This window comes from Coregonus clupeaformis, chromosome 16 (genome assembly GCF_020615455.1).
Source record: "Coregonus clupeaformis isolate EN_2021a chromosome 16, ASM2061545v1, whole genome shotgun sequence".
Classification (NCBI taxonomy): Eukaryota; Metazoa; Chordata; class Actinopteri; order Salmoniformes; family Salmonidae; genus Coregonus; species Coregonus clupeaformis.
In genome coordinates this window covers 2,543,652-2,570,020 of record NC_059207.1, presented here as the reverse complement: position 1 = coordinate 2,570,020, position 26,369 = coordinate 2,543,652, and the positions used below count along the sequence as shown (strand labels likewise).

General features: G+C 46.0%; 1 protein-coding gene and 1 non-coding gene across 2 annotated transcripts; one reads left to right on the top strand and one right to left on the bottom strand.

The window, feature by feature from the left end:
* Positions 1-3,341: 3,341 nt before the first annotated feature.
* On the bottom strand, positions 3,342-6,494 carry LOC121572619. Its single transcript, XR_006661865.1, has 3 exons — positions 6,433-6,494; positions 4,709-4,778; positions 3,342-3,413 (listed from the first exon to the last, which is right to left on the bottom strand). It is a non-coding gene; the product is annotated as an uncharacterized LOC121572619 (transcript).
* A 1,380-nt stretch (positions 6,495-7,874) lies between these two features.
* Positions 7,875-21,635, top strand: LOC121572189 (LIM domain-containing protein ajuba). The gene is made up of 8 exons (XM_045225842.1): positions 7,875-10,645; positions 12,603-12,704; positions 13,452-13,519; positions 13,700-13,762; positions 13,924-14,054; positions 14,258-14,309; positions 20,827-20,895; positions 21,196-21,635. The coding sequence occupies exons 1-8, from the start codon at positions 9,088-9,090 to the stop codon at positions 21,322-21,324; spliced, it is 2,172 nt and encodes a 723-aa protein (XP_045081777.1). The 5' UTR covers positions 7,875-9,087; the 3' UTR covers positions 21,325-21,635.
* The last annotated feature ends 4,734 nt before the right edge of the window (positions 21,636-26,369 follow it).

Sequence of the window (26,369 nt, the reverse complement as noted above, 5' to 3'; positions counted from 1 at the left end):
TGTGTTACAGAGAAATAGAGCAGGCAGCCATGTTAGTGAATGTGTTTGGGCCCAGTCAGTCTATATGGCAGTCCAGGCCCACAATGTTCAAGCCTCAGCCTCAGCTCTCCTAACCCAACCAGCCAGCCAGGAAGTGGGCTGGCCAGCAGCTTGCAATTCAACCTGAGTGTGTTTGGGTAACCTACATTGAGGCGCACTCGAAACGATCTATCTCACTCACCAACGCACACACATTCAGACACAAGTATGGACATGCACTCACACAGACACAAGTTTGGACGAACACAAGCATAAACGCACACACACACACTTCCGTATAAGTTTGTGTTACAGAAAGAAAGAGCGACAAGAAAATTCCCTTGCAATCTGAGTCAAGTACCAGAGTGTATGTTAATTCCATTTGAAAAACAACAACTGGAAACCCAACCTCTCCAGTATAACAAACAGCACTATCAAGTTGGCCTACAAGTACAACACTGAAAGACTGAAATTGCTTGAGGTTTGAACTTAGGTCTGATTTCATTTAACACAGCAGTTAGACACTGGTGAGGATGTGACACCCTAAGCAGGACTTGCTGAATCAGTTCCTCCACAAAACCCCAACCCCTTCCCAAACTCTGCCCAGGCTCCCTCGCCGCAGCCCAGTCATATCCGCCAGGAAACCTCCCTGCTTTGTCTCAGGCCTGTGGGCCTAGGGCTGCATTAACCTTTTGGCTGAATCTAAAACACTAACCCACCACATCAGAGGGATGATAACCCTTCTGATCTTCTTCTCCTCCTTGCTTCTTTCTCTTTATCCATTCTTTCCTCTCTACCTCTGTGTGTGCTGCTGTTTGCTACAGCAGACTGACCTCACCCACTCTCCTCCCTCCGTGACTTCTGCACAATAAGCAACATCTGGTTCTCATTTGTAAAAACCAAACAACACGGGGGAGTGGAGAGGAGAGAAAGCGAGAGAGGAGAGCGAGATATGAGTGGAGAGAGAGAGTGATCCTGGCTCTTTCACACATAATGCTCAGTTTTTCCAAAGGAGATGTTAAGTTGGATGAAATGTGTAGAACACTGTGAAATTGGGTGTGAGAAGTAAGAGGTTCATTCCAAGCCATTGTTGAAATGCTTTAGAATTCTCACTTGGGAGAGAAAAGTGAGAGAATCAGTCTGAGAGACTTTGTATTCAGCTTCAAAATACTTGGTTCTTCTTACACATTAGATGTCCTCCGTTAAGAATGCTCATTGTTCATCGCATAGAATTTGAATTGCTAGATTGTAATTATATGGTTCACCCAGTGACACAACAAACAGCCACAACTAACAGTCAACACTCCAGTGGAGCTGAGCCGTCCTTGGTCCAGCTTGGTCTTCAGCCCCATGAAAAAGAAAGGAGGGGAAAATAAAGCTTAATCGCCATAGAAAAGAATCTGCAACTCAGCGGCTAGCACGCCTTAATTACAGTGGTACTTTGCTGAGATCGGCAAGAAGACCTGAGAGAGAGAGAGAGAGCGGGAGAGAGAGGGCAAGTGAGGGAGACCCTGAGAGAGAGCAAGAGAGAAGGCAGGAGAGAGGGAGAGAATGGGAGAGAGGAGAGAATGAGAGAGGAGAGGTAGAGAGAAAGGTTGAGAGAGAGACACTGGACACTTGAGTACCTTACTTCACTTTGTAAACACAGACTGTTGGTTAGTCAAAGTCACTCTAAATTACAGCTGATGTTACAAATACAAAGTATGCTTAAATATAACAGGGGCAGTCTAATACGTTATCCCTTTAGAACTCACACACACACCCACATGACCATAAGCTTGTGTGACAGAAAGAGCAAGAAAACATTTGAAATTAGAACTTGACCTCGCATCACTTATCCTAGTTTCTAGTCTCTTGTATAAGAGGGGCATTGGTGGGACATTAAATGGGAAACTTTTGCAACAGAGTGACTGACACACTCAGCAGAGTAGCTGACACAGTGAGATGCCTGTAGGACCACTTCAGATGGTAAAACTGCCGTTCCTATAGGAACAGCCTCTTAGTTAATCATCTTTCCAGACAACAGGCTGTCAGCAGCGTGGGACACACTCTCTGTCCCATAACACACTTTCCCCTGTGTCTACGTGTGTGTATATTGTGTGTGTCTGGCACACACAGGAATGCAAAGTTCTTTAATTGCAGCCTTACACAGCACTTCATGACTAGACTGATTCACACCCACATTCACAATGGAACTTTTATATAACAGTCAAGTTGCAAGGGGGCAGTATAAAGGTACCAGCAGCATACCACATATACATATTTTCACATTAGCTTAAGCACATTGTAACATTTGCTTAAATCACAAAGGTGTCCCTAAAACATTGCATCTAGTTAAGATAAAAACACACATACACACAGCTACACAATTTAACTTTTCTGTTTGACAAACCCTCCCTCTCTTCACCCGCCCACACAGCACTCCCTCTAGAGCCGTACTGGAGACAAAATGGCGGCGAAGCCCGGATATTGACCTAAACTGGTGAAATACTGCATTCTAGTGGAGGAAGGATGACATTGAGGGAGAGAAATATATTACTCTACTGTAATAACCTTTACCAACCATGTTCCTAATATTTTTTCATACATACATTCAAGAACAAATAAGACAGTAGATTAACAGTAAGTTGTGGATATACATTAAAGTTTATTTTCGAAAAACATTGAAAAGGGCAAAATAACTACTACAAACAATAACAACAAGACAAAGCCATACACCAACTCCACCATTTTGTTAATAAGTAACGTGAGCTAGAACAGAAAATATGATTTCTTATTTATTTTTCTTCAATAAAAGGTTCCCTTTGGGTTTTAGCAGAAGAGATTGATTGCGTTCCTCCATCCTTTTACCTTCTTCCCGTTTCTCCCTCCACACTTCCATCCCTTTATCCACCTCAGAGCTTAGATTCACTACACGTCTCTGGAGGAGAGAGAAAATAAAATGAAGGGAAGGGATAAATAGAAGATAGAGATGGAGGAGTAGAGTTGCATAAAAAGGGGAGGGTTCAAGAGCATACAATATATTGCTGACAATACGTGAAAGTGAACTACATACAAACTTTTTGGGAGGTAATATGAAGAAACATAAGAGAAGGTACTGACTGCTAACGTCTCTCTCTCCTGCTTTCTCCTCAGCTGTCCTTTCAGTGGGGGGTGCCGACTGGCCATCTGTGTGTAAAACACACCCACAAATCATAACCCCGAAAACCACATGAACATAACGTGTACAAACGACACACACACAGCATCTACCAGCTCCATTGACCAACCATACATTATGTTCCTGCCATACATTAAAATGAATGCTCCAATCGTGAACTTGCCTGCCTGCAAAGGATCAGTCAGGGAAATCTGTCAGGGGGCCATACTCTGTTCCACTGCGGGCAAGACCATTTCTGTGGACAAAGCCAGGTGGAATTGTAAAAAAAAGTACACTACCGTTCAAAAGTTTGGGGTCACTTCAAAATGTCCTTGTTTTCGAAAGAAAAGCCATTTTTTGGTCCATTAAAATAACTTCAAATTGATCAGAAATAAAGTGTAGACATTGTTAATATTGTAAATGGCTATTGTAGCTGGAAATGGCTGATTTTTAATGGAATATCTACATAGGCGTACACAGACCCATTATCAGCAACCATCAGTCCTGTGTTCCAATGGCACGTTGTGTTTGCTAATCCAAGTTTATCATTGTAAAAGGCAAATTGATCATTAGAAAACCCTTTTGCAATTATGTTAGCACAGCTGAAAACTGTTGTGCTGATTAAAGAAGCAACAAAACTGGGCTTCTTGAGACAGACTAGTTGAGTATCTGGAGCATCAGCAATTGTGGGTTTGATTACAGGCTCAAAATGGCCAGAAACAAATAACTTTCTTCTGAAACTCGTCAGTCTATTCTTGTTCTGAGAAATGAAGGCTATTCCATGCGAGAAATTGCTATGAAACTGAAGATCTCGTACAATGCTGTGTACTACTCCCTTCACAGAACAGCGCAAACTGGCTCTAACCAGAATAGAAAGAGGAGTGGGAGGCCCCGGTGCACAACTGAGCAAGAGGACAAATACATTAGAGTGTCTAGTTTGAGAAACAGGCGCCTCACAGGTCCTCAACTGGCAGCTTCATTAAATAGTACCCCGCAAAACACTTTCTAGGCAGAGTTGCAAAGAAAAAGCCATATCTCAGACTGCCCATCTTAATCTTTTATTTTTATTGGCCAGTCTGAGATGGTTTTTTCTTTGCAACTCTGCCTAGAAGGTCAGCATCCCGGAGTCGCCTCTTCACCGTTGACGTTTCGACTGGTGTTTTGCGGGTACTATTTAATGAAGCTGCCAGTTGAGGACCTGTGAGGTGTCTTGTTTCTCAAACAAGACACTAATGTATTTGTCCTCTTGCTCAGTTGGTTGCTGATAATGGGCCTCTGTACGCCTATGTAGATATTCCATTTTAAAAAATCTGCCGTTTCCAGCTACAATAGCCATTTACAACATTAAGGATGTCTACACTGTATTTCTGATCAATTTGATGTTATTTAAATGGAGAGAAAAAAATGATTTTCTTTCGAAAACAAGGACATTTCTAAGTGACCCCAATTTTTTTAACTGTAGTGTATATCAACAGTCAACACAGCCGTAATAGCTACAATTGTGTGTGTTTCATTTTGTCTTGACAGTTGTTTCTGTCTTTTAGAGCTTACTCTGTCCTCCACTTGATTCCAGCCTGTGCCCCACGTGTCATAGTAAAACAACGACTGTATTGCCTCAAAGCTGAAAACAGACCAGGAATTCAGTTCATTTAGCTAGGCTGTCTAGCTTGTGTTTCTGAATCTGACATTGATTGAGCAGCTCACGTACATAGAAAAAAATAACAATTTAAGAGAACAATGGATTCGTTAGAAATATCTGACGACAGGGCTATCAAAGATTAACATATGTTACACAATACAATGACTGAGACATGTAGTTCGTTCTCATTCTCACTGCTGCTGGTGACTCTCAGATCCACCTCTACGCAGACGCCACCATTTTGTATACATCTGGCCCTTCATTGGTCAACGGTTAAAAACCTCCAAACGAGCTTCAATGCCATACAACAATCCTTCAGTAGCCTTCAACTGCTCTTAAACACTAGTAAAACTAAATGCATGCTTTTCAATCGAACGCTGCTAGCGCCCGCCACCCGACTAGAATCACCACTCGACGTGGTCTGACCTATGAGTATGTGGACAACTACAAATATCTAGGTGTCTGGTTAGACAGTAAACTCAACTTCCAGACTCACATAAAGAATCTCCAATCCAAAGTTAAATCTAGAATCGGCTTCCTATTTCTCGCAACAAAGCCTCCTTCACTCATGCTGCCAAACATGCCCCTCGTAAAACTGACTATCCTACCGATCCTTGACTTCGCGATGTCATTTACAAAATAGCCTCCAACACTCTACTCAGCAAATTGGATGTAGTCTATCACAGTGCCATCCGTTTTGTCTCCAAAGCCCCATACACTACCCACCACTGTGACCTGTACTCTCTTGTTGGCTGGTCCTCACTACATGTTCGTCGTCAAACCCACTGGCTCCAGGCCATCTATAAATCACTGCTAGGCAAATCCCCGCCTTATCTTAGCTCATTGGTCACCATAGCAGCACCCACCCGTAGTCTGCGCTCCAGCAGGTATATCTCACTGGTCATTCCCAAAGCCAACACCTCCGCCATTCCTTCCAGTTCTCTGCTGCCAATGACTGGAACGAATTGCAGCAAAAATCTCTGAAGCTGCAGACTCTTATCTCCCTCAATAACTTTAAGCATCAGTTGTCAGAGCACCCTACCGATCACTGCACCTGTACACAGCCCATCTGAAATTAGCCCACCCAACTACCTCATCCCTATATTGTTATTTATTTTGCTCTTTTGCACCCCAGTATCTCTATTTGCACATCATCTCTTGCACATCTAGCATTCCAGTGTTAATACTATTGTAATTATTCTGCACTATAGCCTATTTATTGCCTTACCTCCATAACTTGCTACATTTGCACACACTGTATATATATTTTCTATTGTGATTTCTGACTTTATGTTTTTTTACCCATATGTAACTCTGTGTTGTTTTTATTGCACTACTTGCTTTATCTTGGCCAGGCGTAGGTTGTAAATGAGAACATGTTCTCAACTGGCTTACCTGGTTAAATAAAGGTGAAATAAAAAAAAAATAAAAAAAATTCTGAATCAGTCACGGCCACTGACCAAGAAAGTTGGCTAGCTAGCTAGCTAGGCATTTAAAAAAAATCAAACCTAGCGTAACCATCTATCTATCTAAAGATCAAACGCAGATTATTGTAAACTGGAAGCCGGATACTATTTACATTTCAGAAGGAAATTACCATTAGGTTGAATGAAAATTACAAGTAATTGTAAATAACCTCATCTGTACTACACAATGTCCCAATGGGCGCCGCCATGTTGGATTTTCATGTGAGGATTGTTTGTTTTGACTTACAAAATCAAATGTGAAGTATGAATTGGTTGTGGTGAAGTCGTATTTTATAATCATAAAATTACACTTTTATTCGATTTTACTATTATGCCAAAACACCTCATTATAATATTGTATTTACACCTGAATTATACGTAAATATTTTTAAAGTATAATTACACACACAATTTGTCATCATATAAAATGTTTTGTCCCCCAAAGTTGATGTCATAATTTTCAATCATATTTTCCCGTGCTCCAGCTGCTCTTACTGAGTTACTGCTCTTACTGAGTAAGCCATGAAGTATTTTTCTGTTAACTTTACAGACAAGTCCTCACTCGCCGACAATGAATGTTCCAGTCAACTCAAGGGAGCGCGAACCAGGCACACACCGACGCCCGTGCGTTTCAGTGTAGGCTACTGCAAGGCCAATGAAAGAGTCTAGGGAGAAAAGAGGGGGCTTCGGGGTAGGCAAAATCAGCCTGCCCAAAGTAGGCTCTATATACACAAACTTGTTTTACAAGGATGTGATTAATATTATGAGTTAATGTCACCAAAACGACTCAGATCGCATAGAAATGTATGACACTTGTTTACTTTGTATCGTCTTTGAGAACACATACATGCCGAAAAAATCCTAGCGCCGTGTCACTAGGGAATGTCCTTCCGCACATTCCACAGAATGGGAGCACAATAAAGTAGTACCCAAATAGGTTTGGACCATATGTTTATAGGTTTGCCCGATTGCACCGATTGCACATATTCTAGTCACGTAGGCCTATACCAAAGACATATTTCAACTGTGTCAGGTCTTAACTAGCAATATATTGCTTTCTGCCTCAGGGCACAACATACTGGTGTGTTGTTGATAAGGCCTGGGGCAATTAACATACCTGAGACAGGTATTTGAGAGGTCATAATTGTGTAATAAATCATTAATCCACCCATGTGAAAAATCTGAATGCAATGACCTACCTCTTATGATTGTAATTTAGTATAAATTATGCTCTTGAAAAGTTTTATCCACAATTCCACATTCATTCCTATTTAAGCCCCCACTGAATGAAAGGCATACCCTCTTATTTGGTTTACATTTTAGTCATTTACATTTTTAGCTCTTATCCAGAGCGACTTACAGTTAGTGAGTGCATACATTTTCATACTGCTCTTTACACTGAGTAAGCCATGAAGTATTTATACAGAATAGATAGGAAAAACACAAGATTGTGTCTTTTGATGTGTCTGTCACCCAAACTAGTGGACTCTGCAATGGCATTGTTTTGACCCACTGGGAAGTTTGCGTATAAACGACGAAATGTTGTGGGACGTTATCCATTCGCGATGGCTGGCAGAAAGGTGTTCCGGCCTGAGGGAAAAAAAACGACCCAGTGGCTGATAAAGGAAAAAGAGGGGGAGGGAAGTAATTTGGGGAAAGAAAGGAACAAAGTTGTTGTAGGCTGTGATACATTTGCGGAATGGATTAATGCTAGCCTACTTTTACGGTGAATTTGGTTTGGCAACGGTCAGTACAGTTAAAGGCAGCATGCGTTCTGTTCTGAAACTTATCCGCTTATTTTTGCAGTAAAATTATTTGAAAACGGAATGAGAGCAATAACGCATTCTTGAAACATCGAATGCTTTATGTTTTCGTTTGATCCGGTTTTTGATGATCTCGTTTTTATATCAATTTTCAATATCATTTTTATGTCAAAGTGAATAGAAGAGTTTGGACACGCAACATTTTATACAGAAACTGACTTATTTTCCTCCTTCCACTGGTCCCCACGAGCCCGACGAGAGTCATTCTTCCAAAAGCTTTGCCCTGATAAATCGTGCGGAAAGGAACTTCACTGGACTACATTTGGCTTTAAAAACACAATTTCAAAGGGGAATGCTTCTTTATTAAAAGGACCCAAATAAGAGCATTTAAGTTTATACTGGTGCCAGTTGCGTGGGAAACAAGAAATAGCAGAAACAACTCATCTTTACGTGACAGGCAACAAGTCTAACCTAATTTAATGGACCGTTCCTTCACACCGAAGACATGCAGGTGTGGGGCTACCTAGTCTCAAACGAGACCGACAAAAACAACTTCAGCTTCATGAAAGTGGCCTAAACAGTCATTTTTATCAGTATTGTTCTTCAACATTGCCAGAACAATAGAAGTAGTCCACTACTAACTCGATGGATTCACATGCGTTACCTTCTACCTGTCTGCCTGTAGTCTCCACAGCCAAGACACGATGACTCTCAACACTGTTGTCCAAACATGATTATATCGTCATGTGATCCTCCAAAAATGTCTTAATCGTTTTATTTAACGTCTGTTTTTTATTTATTGTATATGTACATATAGCCTACATAGGTCTGTCTGCTGGTTGTTCTCATTTGGGGGGTATTTGTTTGTTTAGCGTATAGATTGCAAGGGTCGCTGTCATTTCAACTACTGTAGTTCAACTGTACTGTAGACATACTTGAGCATTAATGTATTTCCAACTCACACACTGTATTTATTGAGTACATTAACTTATAACATAGTGGTTCGTTAACAGCATTTAATTTGATTATTCCGAGTTTTAGACGACCAGGTTAGACATTACAATGGACCGACTTGGAAGTAAGTTATTGGAGAAGTTAAAATTGACTGACTCAGGGAGTGTGAAATTCGCCAGTTCTAAAAAGAAAAACGAGTTGTTCAACAACACCAACAATAACAGCAATGGGAACACCAGTAGTGGACTACCACCAACCCTGAACACTGCAACCTCCTCACCATCAACAACTGGCCAGTTCTCTCTCACCTCTCCAACCTCAACGGAGGCATGCGGACCAGCCAGTGGCAGAGGTGGGAATGGACTGGGAGAGAGAGTCTCCACTACCCAGCACCTCACCCCCTCTACAAACTCCATTGCCCCCCAACCTGCTGACTGCGAACATCAACCCTACTCCCTCTCGACTCTTGCCACCCTCCGGCGGCGGTCGCCCCAGCAGCGTGCCTCCTGCTACCTGGGGGAGGGCGTTGACATCCAGATGAGGCGTGAGTCAGGCCTGGGGGACTGTGACCCTGCTGGGTCCAAGGTCTCTCTGAACCAGCGCCGCTACTCTCTGGAGCTCCAGCAGCTGGTCCGACGCCAGCAGCTCCTCTCCCAGCCTCCTCTGTCCCACTCCTCTGGCCCCCCTCCGGCGTACCCCACCTCCTCCACCTCCTCGGGCTACGGCTCCGCTCCCCGTGGCGGCACAATGGCCGAGCTGCACTACCTCCCCGAGCCGGAGCGCCACAAACGCCTCTCCCTCCAGGAGGCGCTGTTCTACAAGCGGCTGAGTACCGGAGGGGAACTCTGGGAGAGCACCAGGCCGGCCTCGCTCTCTCACCCCCCACACCGGCCCTCTGAGATGGGTGGAGGTTTCTTCTTCCCCCCAGGCCCGGCACTGAGCCCCTGCTCGTCCTTCAGTCTCCAGGAGTCGGTGCTGGTCAGTCCCAGGTCCAGCTTTGCCTCCAGTACGGCCAGCGGTGGAGGAGGGGGAAGCCCCATCAGCAGCCACTGTAGCAGCAACCGCACCAGCGGAATCAGCCTGGGCTACGACACCCGCTACTCCGCCTCCTCCGCCATGGCACCGCAGCTGCAGTTCTCCTCCCTGCACACAGGGGGCTCCACCAGCGGACAGGGATACACAGTCTCAGGCAGGGCCGGGGCACCCTCTGGGTCTGGAGGCTGGAAGGACTACCTGGACGGGGTGTCCTCACCTGGAGGAACAGGGGTTCAGGACAGCCGGCATTCGTACCCGCCTGCGGTGGGTAGCCCAGCAGCGGCCTGTTACCGGGCTGGGCCCGAGTGGTGGGATGAGAGGGGAGCAGGAGCAGCCCGAGCGGAGGAGACTGGAGTGGGCGCTGGCGGGGAACGGGCACGCTACTCAGACCTCCCGGGGACCCGCTACCAAGAGGAACTGACGCGGCTGTTGCTAAGAGATGCAGCACTGGAGGGGGAGGGGCTACACCTGGGCGGGCTGATGCTCAAAGAACATGCCAATCCTCCAATCAAGGCCCTCAGCAAGCCGGCGATGCTCATCAGCACAGCTACGGCTGCCGGACCAATCAAAGCCCAGGAGGAGCCAGGAACGGGGAGGGAGGTGTCGTCTGAGAATCGCCAGGAGTTCTTTGGTGAGATCATCAAACACTTCATCATCTTCATCACTTTGTTTTGTTACTGTTGCACGCATGTCCAATGTTTAGATAGATGAATGGATAGACGGATTTGATAGATGAAAGAGAGAAAGATGAATGAATGGTGCCTCGACACCTGCAGGGACTTGCATGACCTACCTACCGACATACCTACCACACAAGCAAAGGGAAAGAAAAACATTTGGCCGTCAGTGGGCTAGCTAAGGCCTATCCAGACAAGTAGAGCTGCTAGGTTAGCCACATCAGACAGAAAGGCGAAGAGGGATGCAGAGATAAATTGATGAGCAATTATCATAGTTGACATGCAAAAAATACACACATCAAAGACTGCCTGTGCAACAGTCACTCAGCCATAATGTAACACAGTAAATCACATTAGGAGACTCTTGGTGTACAACAGTTTTTTTTTAGGTAGAGTTAAGCACAGACATTGTACCATAGAGTAAGGGTTCTCAAAGTGGGGACCGCGGTTCTGCAGGGGGTCTGAGGCCAGAGAAAAAAATATATACATTTCATATTTTATGAATATTACTAACAACAACAGATTAAACAAAATTTGGTCAAGGGATCCGTGGAATAAGTTTAGTGTAATACAATCTAATATTGTTAACCCTGGGCAATACATGAGCCTGGGAGGCTCACAGGGATATTGGTATCCACAGTACTCTACAAATTATCCATACTTCCAATGCACTGTAATTTACATTTTGTAATGCACATTTTTCTCTCTGACAAAAATGTGTACAATTGCAGGAAATTAGCTTTAAAACTGCAAAATTCTCTCAGATCCCAAAAGACGGGCCTTTAAAATGCTCCTTCTCAGGGCCTGAGACTTGGTTCATCCAGCCAAACACTCCCAAAGTCATAGTAAAACTCCATGTGTGCTATTTTAATCTCACTGGAGTTGTTCTGATTATGAGGGGTTCCCTGATGAATTTGCTATCACAAAAGGGGTCCCCAAAAAGTTTGAGAACCCCTGCCATAGAGGGCAGAGGAAGCATAGCTATACATACACACTGAACTGCAAAGCTTAGTTCTGCTGCAATGTTCAGACAAATTACATGTTAGCGATAAACACAGCACTGACCATTAGTATGAGTCATAAAGAAGATTACAGCTTTGGACTGGCAGTATGTGTGGTGTGGCAGGGTGTGCGTGTTCGGAGTGACTCCAGGCCATTATAATATGCAGTGTGTGGGACACGAGTCATGCGTGTGCTGGTGTGTTACCCTGGCTTGGCGTGTGCAGGGGAGGTGTGCTGTAGCCAGTTTTTCTGCTCCCGTATGCGAGCCCTCGGGGGATGTGAACTGTACCGCCTCCCTCTTCTCACTGTGGCAGCTCAGCTAGGCTCAGAGCTGTTAACAGTACAAAGGCCCTAATTGGAGCTCAGACCAAGAGGGTGAAAAGAGGGTGTTTTAAGAAGGGCCAGGAGTTGTTCCCTAGTCGGGTGATCAGGGAAAAACTCCAGGCCCTAATTATGTGTTAGTGCCAGGGGGTTTTGTAGGAAAATTAACCCGACCAGGGAAAAACCTACCAGGCCTAATTTTGAGCGTTGACTTTGTGTCTGGCTTGAAGTATCTTGTTGGTTTCAAGTTTTATTAGTCGTAAGTACGGGATACACATGGTATACACCGTCCAACGAAATGCTTACTAGCAGGTTCCTTCTCGACAATTCAACAACAATAATAATAATAAAATATACAAATATGAACAAAGTAAATGGCTCAGTAGAATAGAATCAACATTTTAGCATAAGTATAGTAATGTAAAGAGTGATGTCTGACTAAGGCCAAGACATTTTCTTGATGAGGTGACTTCACCAGGAAATAATCTTGGCCCATGTCTTGTTGGGTAATGGTTGTTCATTGTGTTATGTTGATTGTGTTGCAGGTACATTTGTGACGTGTAGTAATGGTTGTTTATTGTGTTGCAGGTACATGTGTGAAGTGTGGGAAAGGTGTTTATGGAGCGGATAATGCTTGCCAGGCTCTGGACAGCCTCTATCACACACGCTGCTTCACCTGTGTGTCCTGTGGTGAGTTGAACACACACCTCTAGTTAACTGGCTGATTGAACAACAGCTGAATGGTTAAAACTGATAGTTCACCCAAATTACCAAATGACATTTTGGTTTCCTTACCATGTAAGCAGTCTATGGACAAGGTATGACAGCAATTCATGCTTTGGTTTAGTTTCCCGTGCACTGTTTCCACATGCTAACGTTTTAGCTTTTGTGGCAATAATCCCATTCAAGTCATAGGACTTAGCATTTTTCGCAAATCATGTCCAAATCATCCAAAAGTATCTCAAATTGATTGAGAAGCACAACAAAGTCACTTAAAGATGATTTGAACATGATGCGCGAAAAATGCTAACATCGTCCCATGACTTGAATGGGAATGGTGCCACAAATGCTAAAATGTTAGCATGTGGAAACTAAACCAATGCATGGATTGCTGTCATACCTTATCCATAGACTGCTTACAGGGTAAGGAAACCAATGTCATTTTGTAATTTGGGTGAACTTTCCCTTTAACTCATAGCGGATATGAAGCATTCCAAGCCAACTACATCATGATATAGTCAGTTTGAACAATCCTGCCACTCCATGAATGTGTTCGCACTTAATGACACACTGATTTATTTGTATGTGATTGAGTACCGTTTTAAATACCAGTAATATCACAGAGGACACAGTACATAGTCAAAGCAAGGAAAACATCTGGGTAAGCCTGGCCTCCCTCGGTTCCTGTGCTGTCATTCACGTGTCCCTCTCTGTCAGGTCGCACCCTGAGAAACAAGGATTTCTACAACGTCAATGGCTCTGTGTACTGTAAAGAGGATTACATGGTAAGAGGTCAAGGCCAAAGATTCTCTCTCTTTCAGTTCCATTCCTAGATATCAGTGCATTACATTTCTAAACAATGGCCTCCTAGATATTACAGTAAATTGCATTAAAGTTTTAAATAGTACTTTTCTATGGTATGATATCAAATCATGTCTCAAATGTTCTCTCCATACTTGTCTCAGTTCTCAGGGTTCCAGGCTGCAGCAGAGAAATGCAGTGTGTGTGGCCACCTTATCCTGGAACAGGTGTGTGTGTCTGTGTGTGTGTCAGCGACCCCTAAAATTCAAGCCCATATATTTCTGACCATGACCATAAAAAATGAAAATGTTTCTGACCATGACCACATTTTCTAACCTTGTTTTCAAAAATCCTTTCTTCACATTTCGCCACCTGTTTTGTCCATCAGATCCTCCAGGCAATGGGGAACTCGTACCACCCCGGTTGTTTCCGCTGTGTGGTGTGTTCCAAAGCCCTGGACGGAGTTCCCTTCACTGTCGACCACCTCAGCAACATCTACTGTGTCTCGGACTACAACAGGTGAGGCCGGGTGTCTTCAGTAGGTCAAACTGAGGCGTTAATATACAGATGGGGTCAACAGTAATTACATTCTCAAGCTGTTTAAGGTCAGAGTATAATACTCAGTTTATCACAGTTTGTTAGGTTTGTACATTAGTAGTACACTATATTACTAGGTCTACATGTGGTTATAATCTGCAATTGGACCTCTTGTTGTCCCGCAGAACGTTCGCTCCTAAATGTGCTGCCTGCTTACAACCCATCTTACCTGCTGAGGTGAGTGTCTCTTGTTGTTTCATTCAATGTGTTTTTTGTTGTTAATCATGTAGTTAGACATATCTGCATGCCAACTACTGTCAGGTCGTGTTGTAGGTGTGGTGTAGGAATCAAACGCAGGAAGCAGACTGAATTCCAAAAAGCTGTATTCCTGCCTAAACACAGGCAACAGGACGAAATAAGCCTGACAGCAAAATACGCACGAAGGCGAAAAGACAATGCGCACAAACAGGTGCGTCAGGATGAAATAAGTGCACACACAAGTGCAACGAACGCTCCAGCAAACAGTGGAGAAAATAACGCTCAACCGAGCAATACACAGACTGACGGTAACAATCACACACAACACAAGACAAACACAACGAGAAACTTATAGGACACTAATTACTACAAAACAGAAACAGGTGTAGAAACAAACAGACAAAAGCAAACGAACATGAAACATCAATCGGTGGCAGCTAGAATTCCGAGACGACGAACGCCGAAGCCTGCCCGAACAAGGGAGAGAGGCAGCCTCGGCCGAAACCGTGACAGTACCCCCCTTGACGCGCGGCTCCAGACGCGCGCCGACTCCGGCCTTGGGGACGACCCGGAGGCCGCGGGCGCAGGGCGCGTCGGATACCCCCGATGGAATTCCGTCAGGAGCGACGGGTCCAAGATGTCTCTCCTCGGCACCCAGCACCGCTCCTCCGGACCGTACCCTCCCACTCCACTAGATACTGAAGACCCCCTCTCCGACGTCTAGAATCCAAGATGGATCTCACGGTGTACGCCGGTACCCCTCGATGTCCAACGGGCCGGGGGGTCTCCAAGATCTCATGTTCTTGGAGTGGGCCTGCTACCACCGGCCTGAGAAGGGACACATGGAACGAGGGGTTAATACACTTATACTCAACTGGTAACTGTAATCTATAACATACCTCGTTCAACCTTCTCAGGACTTTAAATGGCCCTACAAACCGCCGACCCAGCTTCCGACAGGGCAGGCGGAGGGGCAGGTTTCTGGCAGAGAGCCAGACTCGATCTCCAGGTGCGTACACTGGCCCCTCACTGCGGTGTAGGTCGGCGCTCGTCTTCTGTCGACGTATGGCACGCTGCAGATGGACGTGTGCAGCGTCCCACGTCTCCTCCGAGCGCCGCACCCACTCATCCACAGCGGGGGCCTCGATCTGGCTCTCATGCCATGGTGCCAGAACCGGCTGGTACCCCAAAACACACTGAAAAGGGGTTAGTTGGGTGGAGGAGTGGCGGAGAGAGTTCTGTGCCATCTCGGCCCAGGGCACATATCTCGCCCACTCCTCCGGCCGATCCCGGCAGTACGTTCTGAGAAACCTACCCACATCCTGGTTAACGCGCTCCACCTGCCCATTACTCTCCGGGTGGTAACTCGAGGTGAGGCTCACCGAGACCCCCAACCGCTCCATAAAAGCTCTCCAGACTCTGGAGGTGAATTGGGGACCTCGGTCAGCCACAATGTCCTCGGGCACCCCGTAGTGCCGGAACACATGGGTGAATATAGCTTCGGCGGTCTGCAGGGCAGTAGGAAGACCCGGCATGGGAAGCAAACGACAGGCCTTAGAGAACCGGTCCACAACGACCAGGATGGTAGTATTCCCTTGAGAGAGGGGAAGGTCAGTTATAAAATCCACCGAGAGGTGGGACCATGGTCGTTGTGGAACGGGCAGGGGCAGTAACTTACCCCTAGGCAGATGTCTAGGCGCCTTACACTGGGCGCACACCGAGCAGGAGGAAACATAAACCCTCACATCCCTGGCCAACGTGGGCCACCAATATTTGGCACTAAGACAGTGCACTGTCCGGCCGATACCCGGGTGTCCAGAGGAGGGTGACGTGTGAGCCCAATAGATCAATCGATCCCGACACTCGAGCGGAACATACTTCCGACCCTCCGGGCATTGTGGTGGACTAGGGTCGGTGCGTAATGCCCGCTCGAGCTCAGAATCGAGCTCCCACACCACCGGTGCCACTAGACACGACTCCGGCAGTATGGGAGTGGGCTCCACGAACCTCTCCTCCCCGTCATACAGCCGAGACAGCGCATCTGCCTTCCCGTTTTGTGACCCAGGGATGTAGGTGATCTTAAAAGAGAAACGGGTCAAAAACATACTCCATCTAGCCTGCCGAGGGTTCAGCCTCCTCGCTGCCCGGATGTACTCCAGGTTACGGTGGTCCGTCAAAATGAGGAAAGGGGTGTTGAGCCCCCTCAAGCCAGTGCCTCCACACCTTAAGGGCCTGTACCACAGCTAACAGCTCCCTGTCCCCTATGTCATAATTTCGCTCCGCCGGGCTGAGCTTCTTGGAATAGAAGGCACAGGGGCGGAGTTTAGGTGGCGCGCCTGACCGTTGTGAAAGCACGGCGCCAATACCGGCCTCAGACGCGTCCACCTCTACCTGAAATGGTAAAGAGGGATCCGGATGCGCCAGCACCGGAGCCGAGGTAAACAGGTCCTTCAGCCTCCCAAACGCCCTGTCCGCCTCGACTGACCACTGCAGACGCACCGACCCCCCTTCAAGAGAGACGTGATGGGAGCTGCCACTTGCCCAAAACCCCGGATAAACCTCCGGTAGTAATTCGCAAACCCCAAAAACTGCTGCACCTCTTTCACGTGGTTGGTGTTTGCCAATTACGCGACGGCCGACGCTCGGTCTACCTCCATCTTCACCCCTGACGCTGACAACTGATACCCCAAAAAGGAGATAGACTCCTGGAAAAACAGACACTTCTCTGCCTTCACATACAGGTCGTGCTCCACCAGCCTCCGCAACACTCTGCGCACCAGGGCCACATGCTCGACACGGGTAGGTGAGTACACGAGAATGTCATCTATGTACACAACGACTCCCTGTCCCTGCATGTCCCTGAAGATCTCATCCACAAATGATTGGAAAACCGACGGAGCATTCATCAACCCGTATGGCATGACTAGATACTCGTAATGGCCCGAGGTGGTACTAAAGGCTGTTTTCCATTCATCATCCTTCTTGATGCGCACCAAGTTGTACGCGCTCCTGAGATCTAATTTCGTGAAGAAACGCGCCCCATGCAACGACTCAGTCATGGTCGCAATCAGCGGGAGTGGATAACTATACTTCACCGTAATCTGATTGAGACCACGGTAATCGATGCACGGACGCAAACCACCATCCTTCTTCTTCACGAAAAAGAAACTCGAGGACGCGGGGGAAGTGGACGGCCGTATGTATCCTTGTCTCAGCGATTCGTCTATGTAAATCTCCATAGCTTTCTTCTCCTCCTGAGACAGAGGATACACATGACTCCGTGGGAGCGCAGCTCCTGCCTGAAGGTTTATCGCACAATCCCCTGCCTATGGGGTGGCAACCGCGTCGCCCTCGCCTTACTAAACGCGATAGCCAAATCCCCATACTCAGGTGGAATGTGCAATGCGGGCACCTGGTTTGGACTCTCCACCGAGGTAGCCCCTACGGAAACGCCCAAACATCTACCCACACACTGAGCAGACCACTCCATCAGAGCCCTCTCCTGCCACGAAATCACTGGGTTATGGGTACTCAACCAGGGCATGCCCAGCACCACCGGATACGCAGGAGAGTCAATCAGGAACAGCTGAATCATCTCCTGATGATCCCCCTGCGCACACATCCTAAGTGGCGCCGTGACCTCCCTGATCAAGCCCGTACCCAACGGACGACTATCTAGGGCGTGAACGGGAAAAGGAACATCAACAGGAATGAGGGGAATCCCTAACGCTAAACAAAACTTTTTATCAATAAAATTCCCAGCTGCGCCTGAATCTACCAGCGCCTTATGCTGGGCATGAGGTGCTACCTGTGGAAAACATACAGGCATACAGAAATGGGCAACAGAGAGCTCTGGGTGAGTGGGGCGCCTACTCACCTGGAAGGAATCCCCAGTGCGGGACCCGTCGTCATCTCCCCTAGGAGGCCATCCCCAGCACCTAGCCGCGGTGTGTCCTCCCCCGACCACAGTTGGTGCAGTGGATGGACCCCCTAGTCTGCCGACTCCTCCTATCTCTAGCGCCAGCGCCCCGAGCTCCATAGGACACGGCTCGGATGCGCTGGAGGATGGAATGGACGGACCCCCTCAGGACGTCCGCGGGTAGCCAATAGGTTATCTAACCTGATTGACATGTCGACCAGCTGGTCGAAAGTGAGACTGGTGTCCCTACAGGCCAGCTCCCGACGGACGTCCTCTCTGAGGCTACATCGGTATAGATCGATGAGGGCCCGCTCATTCCACCCTGCATCTGCCGCTAGAGTACGGAATTCGAGTGCGAATTCCTGGGCACTCCTCCTCCCTGCCTGAGGAAGACCAGACGCTCCCCGCTCGCTTTCCCTCCGGGGATGGTCGAACACCGCCCTAAAGCGGCGGGAGAACTCGGTGTATGTAATAGTCGTGGCGTCGATCTTCCTCCACTCCGCGTTGGCCCACTCCAACGCTTTACCGGCCAGGCAGGAGATCAGGGCGGACACGCTCTCATGCCCTGAAGGTGCCGGATGTACTGTGGCCAGGTACAGCTCTACCTGGAGCAGGAATCCCTGACACCCAGCTGCGGTCCCGTCGTAGGACCTCGGGAGAGATAGTCGGACTCCGCGAGGTTCCGGCGCTGGACTGGGTGGGCTGGCCGATGGTGCTGGCAGGGCGGCTGGCGGTGGAGGCGGACCCCAGCCTCGGAGGGTGGTCATCACCTCCTGCAGGGCGGCCCCCATCTGCAGGAGCTGCTCTTGCTGTTCCCGAACCTGGGTTTCCAGTCTTGAATGTGCTGCTTCGGCTCCTGCTGATTCCATACTGCGTGGGTGTGTGATTCTGTCAGGTCGTGTTGTAGGTGTGGTGTAGGAATCAAACGCAGGAAGCAGACTGAATTCCAAAAAGCTGTATTCCTGCCTAAACACAGGCAACAGGACGAAATAAGCCTGACAGCAAAATACGCACGAAGGCGAAAAGACAATGCGCACAAACAGGTGCGTCAGGATGAAATAAGTGCACACACAAGTGCAACGAACGCTCCAGCAAACAGTGGAGAAAATAACGCTCAACCGAGCAATACACAGACTGACGGTAACAATCACACACAACACAAGACAAACACAACGAGAAACTTATAGGACACTAATTACTACAAAACAGAAACAGGTGTAGAAACAAACAGACAAAAGCAAACGAACATGAAACATCAATCGGTGGCAGCTAGAATTCCGGAGACGACGAACGCCGAAGCCTGCCCGAACAAGGGAGAGAGGCAGCCTCGGCCGAAACCGTGACAACTACACTATATATACAGAATTATGTGGACACCCCTTCAAATTAGTGGATTTGGCTATTTCAGCCTCACCCGCTGCTGACAGGTGTATAAAACCGAGCACACAGTCATGCAATCTCCATAGACAAACATTGGCAGTAGAATGGCCTTACTGAAGAGCTCAGTGACTTTCAACATGGCACCGTCATAGGATGCCACCTTTCCAACAAGTCAAATGTCTGCCCTGCTAGAGCTTCCCAGTCAACTGTAAGTGCTGTTATTGTGAAGTGGAAACATCTAGGAGCAACAATGGCTCAGCCGCAAAGTGGTAGGCGACACAAGCTCTCAGAACGAGACTGCCGAGTGCTGAAGCGCGTAAAAATAATCTGTCCTCGGTTGCAACACTTCCAAACTGCCTCTGGAAACAACGTCAGCACAATAACTGTTCATTGGGAGCTTCATGAAATGGGTTTCCATGGCTGAGCAGCCGCACACAAGACTAAGATCACCATGCACAATGCCAAGCGATGGCTGGAGTGGTGTAAAGCTCGCCGCCATTGGACTCTGGAGCAGTGGAAATGCGTTCTCTGGAGTGATGAATCACCATCTGGCAGTCCGTCGGACTAATCTGGGTTTGGTGTATGCCAGGACAACACTACCTGCCCCAATACATAGTGCCAACTGTAAAGTTTGATGAAGGAGGAAAAATGGTCTGGGGCTGTTTTTCAGGCCCCTTAGTTCCAGTGAAGGGGAATCTTAACACTACAGCATACAATGACATTCTAGACGATTCTGTGCATCCAACTTTGTGTCAACAGTTTGGGGAAGACCCTTTCCTGTTTCAGCATGATAATGCCCCCATGCACAAAGCGAGGTCCATAAAGAAATGGTTTGTTGAGATCGGTGTGGAAGAACTTGACTGGCCTGCACAGAGCCCTGACCTCAACCCCATCGAAAATCTTTGGGATGAATTGGAGCACTGACTGAGTCAGGCCTAATCGCCCAACATCAGTGCCCGACCTCACTAACGCTTGTGGCTGAATGGAAGCAAGTCCCCGCAGCAATGTTCCAACATCTAGTGGAAAGCCTTCTCAGAAGAGTGGAGGCTGTTATAGCAGCAAACGGGGGACCAACTCCATACTAATGCCCATGATTTTGGAATGAGATGTTCAACGAGCACGTGTCAACATACTTTTGGCCATGTAGTGTATGTGATTGTGACGCACTAATTTCACCACTGCTGTTGTGTGTTACAGGGCAGCGAGGAGATACTCAGGGTGATGTCTATGAACAACGATTATCACTTTGAGTGCTATCACTGTGAGGTTAGTATGGCCTTCATCTACATAATGTGGTCAGTCCTACCAGTGTTAAGTGAGAGTGAGCAGGCTTTTATTCCAGCTCAGCAGTAACACACCCGATTCAACTAATCTAGGGCTTGATAGTTTAATCAGGTGTGATAACTGTACTGGAATAAAACCCTGAACATCCTGTGAGTCGCCGGGACTAGGGTTGAAGAACACTGACCATAGTAGTGTACTTTTACTGTATGTACTTTATGAAGAATTATACCTGAACTCAGATCAGAAGTAATTTTCTCTCTCTATGTCTGTTTCATTCCTCAGGAATGTGGGAAGCAGCTCTCAGATCAGCAGGGCTCCCAGTGCTTCCCTTTGGACTCTCATCTCCTCTGCCACTCATGTCACATGACCTGGGTGTGTGCCTCAGAACATTTCCCCTCACAACACAATTGAGGAAGGAACTCTATGCATAAAACATTCCCTTTCTTTCAACATTCTCTTTTCTTTTTCACACTCATACAAACTCTTTCTTTCTCCCTATTGCACACCAAGATAATATGGGTTTGCTCTGATGTTCGAATTTCCTTCTACTCAAGAGACAAGCTCACACATGAAAATACTGGTATAAGATGTATCATATTTACGGTTTTGTTGCAGTGTTTGACAAGATGGCACCAATGTCTTAGATCCAGGGTTGGGTAGGTTACTTTCTAAATGTAATCCGTTAGTAACTAGTTACCTGTCAAATTGTAATCAGTAACATAACTTTTGGATTACCCAAACTCAGTAATGTCATCTGATTAGTTTCAGTTACTTTTAGATTACTTTCCCGTTTTGGTAAAAAGCTGAGGGATGGGCCTGGAGAAATGTAACCACTAAGATTAATAGACAGAGCCATAGATGCAAGGACTGACAATTCTCCAATGTTTGTACATTTAAAAAAAAAATACCCATGTTTTGAGGCTAGTGTTTGTAAATAATGTTTACAAACATTGGAGAAAAACAAGCTTACAGTATTTTGGGTTATCGTGGGGTGTGATAGTTGAACTAAGCACATGAGGCATTTATAAGTTATATTCTTAAAGAATCAATGGGTATTTACAGTATCATTAATTTATAAGTCCAAAAATGGGAGGTAGCAACTACAGATTGACCCTTTAAGTGTATCAAAGTGAGCGAGTCCGTTAGGCCTATGGATTTGTTTTTAATCAGCACAAATTAGATTGAGCAATAAAAGCCCTAATCGTGTCCTTAAATTAAAACTCGTTTTCGACAGTATTGAGCACAATACCACAGAGGAGTATAGAAGGTAAGAACTCCTTCAAACTTGTATTCCATAGGCTGGAATCAAATCAAATCAAATGTTATTTGCCACATGCGCCGAATACAACAGATGTAGACCTTACAGTGAAATGCTTACTTACAAGCCCTTAACCAACAATGCAGTTAAGAAAATAAAGTGTTAAGTAAAAAATAGATCTGCAGCATGCAGCTGTTGCACGAGCTCATTTTTCACTGGCTAGCCACTGGTTGCATAAACAACCATTGATACTTTTTCAATTAAACCATTATTGGGTTAAAATACACATACATTTGAACAGCCATCGACAACAACCACAATCCGTACGACGCAAATAGCTAAATGAGAGAGCTGCAGTGTAGGCTACACCACTGCTGTCGTCCTTACCGCCAAGCATTTATTCAAGTTGGATAATCTTTGGATGCCGACAGCAGTCTCAACACTGGACTGTAGCCTACAAAAGCCAATTCCTTCGCTTTTCCCGCGAGCCATCAAACATTTGGTGCGTCAACATAGTGACCATTGACTTGTCAGACTCGCTTAGGCGGATCAAATTTAAACTTGCGCCTTCTTTCAATGATGATTTGAATGTCATTGAGAAAACAAATGTGTCAAATATTTTTTTTACGCAAACATCCTTTCTGAATTTAAAAAGGATGCCTAGAAGTAATAATCTTGCTGGTAACGTAACGGGATTCGTTTTTGTAATCCGTTACACCCCAACCCTGTTTAGATCAGACCCCTGTATGTATATGACCTGGGGTTCATTAAGACACACACGTTTGGTGAAAGATGAAAATAAGTATTTATTTTTGGACAAGTTGAGCATTTTCTTCAGTTGTGTGCCTACTGAACACCACCCATGTGCGACAAAATGAGTCCTGCTGTTCCACAGACCATCACTGTACCAGAGTGGGAGAAGAATATAGCCGGGTCAAAGGTCAGTTTGTGCGGTGTTGTCAACTCCTATGGTCATTGTCACGCCATTGTTTGGCAGATCTGGGACCAGGCTAAGATGAATACACCATCCTATGGTTCTCTTGACCACCCGACCCACCGTGCGTCTACTGCGCGCTATAGAAGAACAAGGGATTTATTGATCGATCTGGTTAACCTGTTTTTGTATTTAACTATCACTAGCAAACAATTTGCACTTAAACTTTGACTTGTTTACCGTAAGAGATTTTGTAAGTGTTTCTTCTTGTAAAAGTTTTTAAAACATTCCTGAATCGGTTGTAATTAATAAATATTTTCCTTTTTGTGTGTTCAACTTTTGAGAGATCTTTATTGCAGTTACAATCTGTGGCCCGAAGGTGGCAATCAAACCTAGTATTCAGGATATCATGCTTGCGTGCAGGACTATCTATATATATACAGTGGGGGGGAAAAGTATTTAGTCAGCCACCAATTGTGCAAGTTCTCCCACTGAAAAAGATGACAGGCCTGTAATTTTCATCATAGGTACACGTCAACTATGACAGACAAAATGAGGAAAAAAAATCCAGAAAATCACATTGTAGGATTTTTAATTAATTTATTTGCAAATTATGGTGGAAAATAAGTATTTGGTCACCTACAAACAAGCACGATTTCTGGCTCTCACAGACCTGTTACTTCTTCTTTAAGAGGCTCCTCTGTCCTCCACTCGTTACCTGTATTAATGGCACCTGTTTGAACTTGTTATCAGTATAAAAGACACCTGTCCACAACCTCAAACAGTCACACTCCAAACTCCACTATGGCCAAGACCAAAGAGCTGTCAAAGGACACCAGAAACAAAATTGTAGACCTGCACCAGGCTGGGAAGACTGAATCTGCAATAGGTAAGCAGCTTGGTTTGAAGAAATCAACTGTGGGAGCAATTATTAGGAAATGGATAATCTCCCTCGATCTGGGGCTCCACGCAAGATCTCACCCCGTGGGGTCAAAATGATCAAAAGAACGGTGAGCAAAAATCCCAGAACCACACGGGGGGACCTAGTGAATGACCTGCAGAGAGCTGGGACCAAATTAACAAAGCCTACCATCAGTAACACACTACGACGCCAGGGACTCAAATCCTGCAGTGCCAGACGTGTCCCCCTGCTTAAGCCAGTACATGTCCAGGCCCGTCTGAAGTTTGCTAGAGTGCATTTGGATGATCCAGAAGAGGATTGGGAGACTGTCATATGGTCAGATGAAACCAAAATATAACTTTTTGGTAAAAACTCAACTCGTCGTGTTTGGAGGACAAAGAATGCTGAGTTGCATCCAAAGAACACATTTTTACATTTACATTTTAGTCATTTAGCAGACGCTCTTATCCAGAGCGACTTACAGGAGCAATTAGGGTTAAGTGCCTTGCTCAAGGGCACATTAACGTCATTTAGCAGACGCTCTTAGCCAGAGCGACTCACAAATTGGTGCGTTCACCCTATAGCCAGTGGGATAACCACTTTACAATTGGGGGGGGTAGAAGGATTCCTTTATCCTATCCCAGGTATTCCTTAAAGAGGTGGGGTTTCAAATGTCTCCGGAAGGTGGTGAGTGACTCCGCTGTCCTGGCGTCGTGAGGGAGCTTGTTCCACCATACCTACTGTGAAGCATGGGGGTGGAAACATCATGCTTTGGGGCTGTTTTTCTGCAAAGGGACCAGGACGACTGATCCGTGTAAAGGAAAGAATGAATGGGGCCATGTATCGTGAGATTGAGTGAAAACCTCCTTCCATCAGCAAGGGCATTGAAGATGAAACGTGGCTGGGTCTTTCAGCATGACAATGATCCCAAACACACCGCATAGGCAAAGAAGGAGTGGCTTCGTAAGAAGCATTAAGGTCCTGGAGTGGCCTAGCCAGTCTCCAGATCTAAACCCCATAGAAAATCTTTGGAGGGAGTTGAAAGTCCGTGTTGCCCAGCGACAGCCCCAAAACATCACTGCTCTAGAGGAGATCTGCATGGAGGAATGGGCCAAAATACCAGCAACAGTGTGTGAAAACCTTGTGAAGACTTACAGAAAACGTTTGACCTGTGTCATTGCCAACAAAGTATTGAGAAACTTTTGTTATTGACCAAATAATTATTTTCCACCATAATTTGCAAATAAATTCATTAAAAATCCTACAATGTGATTTTCTGGATTTTTTTTTCTCATTTTGTCTGTCATAGTTGACGTGTACCTATGATGAAAATTACAGGCCTCTCCTCTTTTTAAGTGGGAGAACTTGCACAATTGGTGGCTGACTAAATACTTTTTTTCCTCACTGTATGTATGTATGTATGTATGTATGTATGTATGTATGTATTATGTATATATACATACATACATACATACATACATACACACACATACAAAAGTAGGTGGACACCACTTCAAAATTAGTAGAGTCGGCTATTTCAGCCACACTCGTTGCTGACAGGTGTATAAAATCGAGCACACAGACATGCAATCTTCATAGACAAACATTGTCAGTAGAATGGCCTTACTGAAAAGCTCAGTGACTTTCAACGTGGCACTGTCATAGGATGCCACCTTTCCAACAAGTCAGTTAGTCAAATTTCTGCCCTGCTAGAGCTGCCCCGGTCAACTTTAAGTGCTGTTATTGTGAAGTGGAAACGTCTAGGAGCAAAGTGGTAGGCCACACAAGCTCACAGAACAGGACCGTGTAAAAATCGTCTGTCCTCGGTTGCAAGACTCACTACAGAGTTCCAAACTGCCTCTGGAAGCAACATCAGCACAAGAACTGTTAGTCGGGAGCTTCATGAAATGGGATCCCATGGACGAGCAGCCGCAGACAAGCCTAAGATCACCATGCGCAATGCCAAGTGTCGGCTGGAGTGGTGTAAAGCTCGCCACCATTGGACTCTGGAGCAGTGGAAACACGTTCTCTGGTGTGATGAATCACACTTCACCATCTGGCAGTTCCACGGACAAATCTGGGTTGGGCGGATCCAGGAGAACGCTACCTGCCCCAATGCATAGTGCCAACTGTAAAGTTAGGTGGATGTGAAATAATGGTCTGGGGCTGTTTTTCATGGTTCGGGCTAGGCCCCTTAGTTCCAGTGAAGGGAAATCTTAACACTACAGCATACAATGACATTGTAGACGATTCTGTGCTTCCAACTTTGTGGCAACAGTTCAGGGAAGGCCCTTTCCTGTTTCAGCATGATAAGGAAATAACTTGACTGGCCTGCACAGAGCCCTGACCTCAACTCCATCGAA

Coding starts and splice junctions, on each gene's coding strand:
- LOC121572189 (XM_045225842.1), top strand. CDS start 9,088: ATGGACCGACTTGGAAGTAAGTTATTGGAGAAGTTAAAATTGACTGAC. Junction 12,705..13,451: donor CTTCACCTGTGTGTCCTGTG/GTGAGTTGAACA, acceptor CCTCTCTGTCAG/GTCGCACCCTGAGAAACAAG. Junction 20,896..21,195: donor TTGAGTGCTATCACTGTGAG/GTTAGTATGGCC, acceptor TTCATTCCTCAG/GAATGTGGGAAGCAGCTCTC.